The sequence below is a fragment of the Gymnoscopelus microlampas genome, assembly GCF_963454915.1.
Source record: "Gymnoscopelus microlampas genome assembly, chromosome: 10".
NCBI lineage: Eukaryota > Metazoa > Chordata > Actinopteri > Myctophiformes > Myctophidae > Gymnoscopelus > Gymnoscopelus microlampas.
In genome coordinates this window covers 24,334,823-24,342,922 of record NC_139947.1, presented here as the reverse complement: position 1 = coordinate 24,342,922, position 8,100 = coordinate 24,334,823, and the positions used below count along the sequence as shown (strand labels likewise).

The 8,100-nt window shown below is 42.8% G+C and overlaps 1 protein-coding gene across 2 annotated transcripts in view; it reads right to left on the bottom strand.

The window, feature by feature from the left end:
- Positions 1-1,290: 1,290 nt before the first annotated feature.
- cfap74 (cilia and flagella associated protein 74) overlaps positions 1,291-8,100 on the bottom strand; it is a 44,717-nt gene continuing 37,907 nt past the window's right edge. Inside the window, exons 29-39 of one of the 2 annotated variants that reach the window (XM_084068506.1) lie at positions 7,803-7,931; positions 6,297-6,406; positions 6,117-6,172; positions 5,432-5,551; positions 4,952-5,113; positions 4,122-4,254; positions 3,435-3,589; positions 3,174-3,306; positions 2,436-2,569; positions 1,854-1,988; positions 1,291-1,474 (exon numbers count right to left, since the gene is read on the bottom strand). In XM_084068506.1, coding sequence (XP_083924632.1) covers positions 1,349-1,474; positions 1,854-1,988; positions 2,436-2,569; positions 3,174-3,306; positions 3,435-3,589; positions 4,122-4,254; positions 4,952-5,113; positions 5,432-5,551; positions 6,117-6,172; positions 6,297-6,406; positions 7,803-7,931 — 1,393 coding nt within the window. In that variant the 3' untranslated portion in view covers positions 1,291-1,348. The remainder of the gene's footprint in view (positions 1,475-1,853; positions 1,989-2,435; positions 2,570-3,173; positions 3,307-3,434; positions 3,590-4,121; positions 4,255-4,951; positions 5,114-5,431; positions 5,552-6,116; positions 6,173-6,296; positions 6,407-7,802; positions 7,932-8,100) is intronic. The other variant, XM_084068507.1, reaches the window with a different exon arrangement.

Here is an 8,100-nt window from a genome sequence, read left to right as displayed (position 1 = left end):
AAGGAGCCGTCGACTTTAATGCATTCCATGAACTTCCGGTTTAGGGATTTGTCACTATTCGCCAATGTATGTGTATGTAGAAGACCTGGCCCGTAGAAGTGAACGGAGTTGGCGTAACTCTCTAATAGATGGCACTGGTCTGTAGACCCGGCGCTCTTCGAGCACCTGGTAAAAATCCAAACAGAATAGTGGCCGTCGGACCATTAGCCCGCCTCCTCGTCCATTCACGCGGGCAGGCAGCTAATCACCACCGTATCCATTCAGCAGAGCGACCCTCGCCTATATAGTGATTTCTTCATGGGGTACCAGGAGTGCCAGGGGTGGGGGTCTGGGCCATCACCTGGCATAAAAGAGGCTCTGAGAGCAGCTTGAGCCATTCATTACTAAACTACAACATGAAGAGACCACCGCTGAATAATTGATTGATTGATTATACTTGCATATTGTTTTTATTAGCGTTTTTCAGTTTTGTAGTCAGTGTGTGTAGTGTTGTTGTTAACTTGATTTTTCCCCGAGTACCCACCCCCCCCCCCCGATCTCGCCTGCCCTAAATGTAATTCCTGGGAACGCCACTGTTCCTTGAGCTGCTGCAGTGCTGCTGTTCAGCCACAGAGAAGAACGCTCGACAAAGTCACTCCTTTTCAGCCTGGCTTGGCGTTCATGGAACGGAATAAACCAGGCTGTACGGGACCAGACTTTGTCAAACCTGGATTTGACTTAAATCCAGGCTTATTTAATTCTCCTTTCGTGTAATAGGCCCCCGGACACTTGTTTGCACAGTTGTAAAAGGCCATAGCAGTACAATGGTTTAATATGTGTGTTTGGCTCATTCATAACAAAATCATGTATAGGCTACTTGTACTCACATTTTAGTATCAATACCACAATGTAGAAATACTCAGGTAAAAGTCCTGTAGCCTACTCAAGATTTACTTGAGTAAAAGCACAAATATATTGGCATGAAAATGTTTTCAAATATATAAAATCTTCTGAAAATAAGGCTGAAGTGGTTGTTTTGTAATCAAAATCTGCAATGTAACTAGTAACTAAGGTTTTCAAATAATTGTAGTGGCATAAAAGTACAATATTTGCTTCTGAGATGTAGTGGAGTAAAAGTATGGAACTACTTCAGCAAACACAATTTTGAGTCTTAGATGAACAATGTTAAACATGAACAATGTTAAACAAGAAACAAGACTAGCCAGCCAAACAATTTAATTTAATGACAGTCTCACATGACACAATGAAGTTCTCATTGTGTAGCTACCTGTACATGGTAAGAATCAGAATACAAATGTAATAAATACGTACAAAATCACATAATAATTTTGTATGTAATCTATTTGTGTTAGTCCTTCACTGACTGATGTTCTGTAGGAGCCATGCAGGACAGAGCCAGCAAGGTGATGTTGAAAACCTCTGTCTCATCCCCCCTCAGAGTGAGAGGTGCACATACCTGGGCCACCTCATTGGGCTGAAAAGTACACACACACGCGCACACACAAAATCTGTCAATTTGTACATGGTGGGCAAAAACACATGTCCAAAATCACATACTAACATGCTATTTAGTATGCCAAATAACGTTTTAGTATGTCCAAAAGCTTAGTAGCTACTAAATAGTATGTGAGATGCATACTAACTTTAGGTCATTTTGTAGTTTTCAACAGTGGACTCTGTGGTTATAAATATCCCACATGCATTGGTTGCATCCGAAACCACACACTAACGTACTACATACTACACAGTATGCTATTTTCCTACTGTTTAGAATTTACTAAGCAGTTCGCTCTCACTTCAGACATACTATGGAGGTTTGAAAAGTATCTAATTTACAATGATTTACTCCCTACCTTATGGCCACAACGGGGCGTCCATGTGACAGTGATGGTTCGTCTTTGGCCGGGCTCCACTGTGCCTCTGCTGGGCTCCACGGTGAAGCCTTGCTGCTGCAAGTTCAACAAGTTGTCCCAAAGAAACTCTCCATTCTACGGCAACAGACATGGCCATCAACTAAAGTAGACTACTGACATTCGTGTGATAACTGTTCAACTAAAATAAATGGTTAAATGTTGCACAGTGTTATCGAGTGGAAAACACATTTTTAAAAGGCATTATGAGCTTTGTATGAATGGTTTCAGCCCGACCGACATTAGTTCTGCCTGACTCAGGAGTGAACTGTCTACTCAAAATAACTGTACTGTTTTGTATCTGTTGATCCTTTACTGTACCTTTTTTTGTTTTGGTATTTTTTTTATTGTTTTTATTGGAGAGGGACAGGGAAAGTAGTCTGACAGGAAGAATGGGGAGAGAGATGGGGGGAAGACATGCAGGAAAGGCCGACGGGAACGGGACGCGAACCCGCGGCACACTGCTATTAAGGATTTGCAACCAGGGTGCCTAGACCGCGACGCCACGGTCTAGGCCTACTGTACCTTTTTAACAGGATGTGTGGAGCGGATGCAGCCCACTTCCAGTTCTCTGACAGCGGGTCTCATGGACCCGTCACTGTAAACCCCCCTCAGGGTCAGGAGCACAGGTACGATGGGCTTCTCTGACCTCTCCGAGTCTAGCACACCACACATGGAGAGGAGAGAAAGATGCAGTTACTGCCACGACACTTGTGATTTTAAGTAAAGAAAGCGGCTCGAATGCATCAGTGTTCTCAATGTAACGCCTGATTGCTTGGATGTCCATTGTGTCACATACCGAAAATAGCCAATCTACAAGCTCAACACGTTAGGTTACAGCATTGTATTTCAGCTGGAAATATTGAATGCGCAAAAGATATCAAAGCTATGATGTGATAATAAAATGAAAGATTTGCCCAGATAGAGAAGTAGGTTTAGGATAGGGTACTAGCTTCTTCTGTAATACAGTACAATAATATTGGATGTTAATAGATATATAGATATAATAGATATTCTGTTTCCCACATTCCCACTTCAGATCTCAGTTCCAGCTGATCTCACAATTCAATAGACATCTCAACAATGAACATTGTACTCTTTTAACACTTCCCGTTATATCATTGAAGTCGTGATGAATCTGAGCATGGACTATGAATGAAAACACGAATAAAAAGAGAGATAATCTACTTGTGCAGACCATCTACCAAGCCACAGAAAGCGAGCAAGAGAAAGAGAAGGTTGAGAGTTGCCAGCAGTGACTACCTGTGAATTCAGTCCTTCTGTCCCCTATTAGGGGCAGCAGAGATTCAATGTTCACTGCCAGTGGGTCTCCTCCACACACATACATGGTGTGGGAGCAGGCAGCACCCTTCAGATCCATCACACACACTGTACTCTGTAGGATGAGAATGGCTGAGGGTTAGTCTGGCTCTGTGTGTATTGGCACACAAACAACACCTTGTGAACAATGTTTGCCTATAATGACATGCCCAAAAAAGTGCTTAATGTATGTGTTCTAGTGACCTTGTTGCTGAGCTCCACAGTGAGTCTGTCAGAGTAGTGGATAGATGGGTGGTCAGGCTGGAAGGTGACAATGATTTCCTGGCTCTTTCCTGGAGCTATGGAGCCTTTCATGGGACTCACACTGAACACACTGAGCCCACTGTGGTTCTGGGTTCCTGGTACAGGTCAACATGGAACAATAACCCTCATGAACAAACTTGACATTGTGACAATCCCCCTGGTGTCTGGTGTCAATTTAACTCTGAGAATGTACACATTGTATACTTGGGACGGGTACACAATGATGAATAATAACAATAATAATAACAACAATCTAAAAATGCATCAGCAAAAATTTCACATCAAACTATTATAGTTGATGCCTCATCCATACAGGTTGATGCATTTATTCGCGGTGAAAATCAACCTGGTTCCAAAAAAACATTTGCATTGCTTTATCGCTCATGTCATATTTGCGTTCTGTGGATGTATTCATGAAAAAATAACTATATTTCTGTGCGCATTAGTTACACAAAGACAGCGGCCCTGGAGTGTAAGGAACTTAAGTTGCACACCGGTGTTACGCACCAAAAACAGCCGATCTATAAGCTCACAACACGCTGTGACATGTGTGCTTGTAGATAGGCTATTTCTGGTGCGCGACACAATGTGCAACTACTTATTGTCCTTGTTGAGGTCAGGCCTTACCCACAGTGGTCCGTGTGTGTGGGTAACTGCTGAGCAGTAATGGCGAGCAGTCAGCTCCACTCTGAGGCCTGGACACAGCCAGGCTGGCCAGCAGTACTCTGAAACCCACTGCCACACACGCGCTGTTCTGCAGCTGGACGAGAAGGAGAGAACAGGATGGATACCTGCCACTAAGGTTTGAGTCATACTTGGTTGCATGCTGGTGTCATGAACCGAAAATAGCATATCTACAAGCTACAATCTTGATGCTTATTTGCTATCCTAATTACTTTGGAGGCTTGGATCACTTCATTATTTTCTATTTGTCCACTTACCCTGTTGTTGGATGACTAGGGTTCATGCCATTTACTCTGATCTTGCACTTTCTAAGCAGGATAAGGCTCTGGATAAGAGCATCTGCTAAATGCTTAAATGACTAATTTGAAACAAATTTCACAAAGTTGAGATGCTGTATTTACAACTGTTGTGGCTGAAAGTGTGTGGCTTTACACTATGCAACGCTAGTACAACTTGGTTTCAGCTAGGTTTCAAGTACATCAGCGTGAAAGTAATTTCACTGTATGAAGCCAGCCTAATTCTATTCGGCTATAACTATAAGCAGTCCATAATCAGTGAAGTAACATTTACTTATTATTCTGTTGTTATGTCACCCCAGCCAATAGATCTACAGGCTCACAGCACGTCACTGCGCGATGCATTGTCAGCTTGTAGATCTGCTATTTTCACCACGTAGCACCGGCATAAGATGAATATAAATTAAGCATATAGGCCTAAGCTACTTTTGAGAATCTTCGTCTACAACAATGTGCCCAAAATAGTCACAGACTGACCTTGAGAACACGCGAGATACTCTCCTGCTCCAACACGTAGCCCAAGTCAAGGAGGTCTCCAGCAGGGGAGCAGGTTACGTTAGACTGCACCCCCTCCCCACACAGAGTCACATCCAGCGTCGTCCTGGGACAGTGAACGTGTACGGCCAGTCTCTCACGATACTGGGAGAGAGGAGGCATGGGAGTCACAAATGGGGAGAGAGGGGAAATTACTTTTCTGCATTCACCCAACATTCACCCAACAGGCTTGGCTTGCTCAGTTGGCTTTTGAAGAGCGCTCGGTAGGGAGCTGTTACGGGTTAAGTGTCTTGCTCAGGGACACTTAAACACGCAGATGGGTGAGCCGCGGGTCGAAGCGGTGACCTTCTGATCACCAGACTGTGCCTCAACCCACTCATCTACAGCCGCCAATCAAACGGGCCATATAGTGTGTTTTTGTGTTGTGTGTATAATGAATGAATGAATCTCATTCCATCTCACCTTCTTGCCCTGGTTGGGAGTGAAGGCCAATAATAGGGTATGAACCTCTCCAGGACCAAAACGTCTAAGAGAGTTGAGCAGCGAGAATGGACCACTCAGGTCCAGCACTGATGACCTCAGCTGGGCAAAGGTCGGCGGTCAAGGAAAAGCATACATAGATGAAAACTAAATCATTACAACTAATGCAGTAACCATGGTTTGATTTGAAAAAAAAAACACCACAAAGTGGGGTGGGGCATTTTCTTAACCACTTAAGAAAATGCCCCTACAACAGTATACTTCTCGCACGACAAATAGCTAAACTGATCTGATTGGCTAGTTGTGCAATTCTTTTGTTACAAAATAGCGGAAAGTGTCCGTGACCTATATGGAGAGTGAGAACCAAAGGAATCTAGGGGAAAGAAATGTATTGTACGGTTACGGTTCAAGAGTTAATGGCCATAACGCTGAGTGGGCTGTTGTAGCTACATATACCAAAATGAAATGCATGTATTAATTTAGTCTGACCAGAGGCAGGGATAAAATGTATCCCCATGAGCTGTAAAAGTGAAAAGTATAAGAAATCAGGGGCATGAATTTCCCCAAATCGGACCCTTGTACAGCACCGTTTTTTCCCCTTTAGTCAGTAATAGCTACTTCAGTGACAGGCTCTACTCTGGGCAGGATTTACCTGAAAAAAGGATACATCCAAACATTCCTTGGAAATATTCTTAACTGTAAACTTCTTGATCACTTTCTGTCCTAAGAAAATAAATGTATTAAAAAAATACAAAGAGTACACACAGAGAAAATGGTGTACTTTGAACACCGTAACACATGTCATATGATGAACCTATGGGCTAAATAAAGACTTTAAATGACTGACCCACTGCTACTTGATTGAAGTTTACAGTGGACTGTCCATTATTTGATATCACCACTATGTGGGGCTGTATGGCAGCACAACGCAGCTCCAGGTACAGTGTGTTCAGTGGACTGAAACAACAACACAAATACATGGATGTCAAGCAATGAAACAGGAGTAGTGAGAGATACCACTTTTTGGCCACCAGATGTCACCCTGGTCTCACTTTCAATTTCCCCATGAATTGCGATTGTGTTCACCTGTGTCTTGTCATAACAGTGTATTTGCATAATCCCTGTACTTATAGTTCAGAGTATATGTGAACATATTCCAGTTTGCAGTGTCAGTGTTCTCTGTGTTAGCTTTCCTCATTATTGCTTGTTATTTATTCCATGTCTCTGTTACTCTACACAACAGTGTTTTGATTATGATTTATATTTTGTCATATGACAAGAGTATAAATTAAGTAGGGTACTGATGAAAACAGAGTGAGATTCATGTACCAAAACTATTGATACAACATATCTCACAGTGCTCATGATACATGATACTGACATAATACTGACCATGACACTGACATGATACTGACATGATACTATTATACTGACATGATACACATGATACTGACCATGGTACTGTCCATGATACACATGATACTGACCATGATACTGACCTTGGACTGGGATAAGACTTTGTTCATTATTATTATTATTATTTTTACATGTATGTCCTTCTTACGCTATCAATCAGTGACAGGCAACGTTAACCACAAAACATTTTTAAATTATTTTGAAGGTTTTTCTTAAAAAAAAAAAATTGGGACGCCAGGGTTACGCTGAATTCACACCAGCAGCGGACTTTTGCTAACGCTTTCTGAGAAAGGTTCAGTACATTGTCTACTATGGAGATGAGACAGATGCTCTCCCCACCACACCAGAGGGCGGAGCCATCAAATAGCAAAGTGTCAAACTTTGACGCTGTCGCTGTGCGGCGAGACAGAGTGGCAAGCCAATCAGATGCGTTCTGTGCTCTGAAGGTGTATGCATTTGACACCACAGAAACCGACGAATATTGTTAATAGAGATATCATACATATGTGTGAAATGCATCAAGATTGAGCAACTACATGGTCTATTTCATGCCTAAAATGCATAAATCCTTTACAAACAATCTGCCAGAGACAAGCATTAGCACTGTACTGTACTACCTCTGAGCTCTCCACCTGGGCACAGCTGCTGGCTTTGATCTGTTCGGAACACAGAGCTCTCGCTAGAGCATAACTCACTTACTTACGAGGTTGGCACTCATACCCCGGACACAGACAATTTATTGTATTTGACGATTGTTCACACTACAGACATTCTCTCGCAGCTGCTGGTGTCAATTCACCGTTAAAACACATTGTTTGACTTTGTGATTGCGATCGGTTTCTACAAACATATTTCAGAGGGTGACTTGTGACTGTGTGAATCTGATGTTATGGGGGATTAGAGCACAGGAGATGTGTGGACGCTGACGAGATACCACCTCCATGTTGGCTCAGCTTGCGCGTGGTTGGCTGGAGGGTCTGACACAAAGCAGGGTACGGTGTGACTGCTGTAGCAGGATGCAAACGAGTGAAGCACAGAGGCCCGGCCCAGTTCATAGTCCTCTGACCTAGAAGCGGAGGGGTTAACACAACAAAACAAATCAACAAATGCACTCTACACAGTAAAATTCTCTGTGTTACGGGTCCATTTGGTTACATTTGTACACACTGAGTTAGATAACATGAATGATTTTTACTGTGTGCACTCTCACTCTATATACAGTATCTGCAATATAC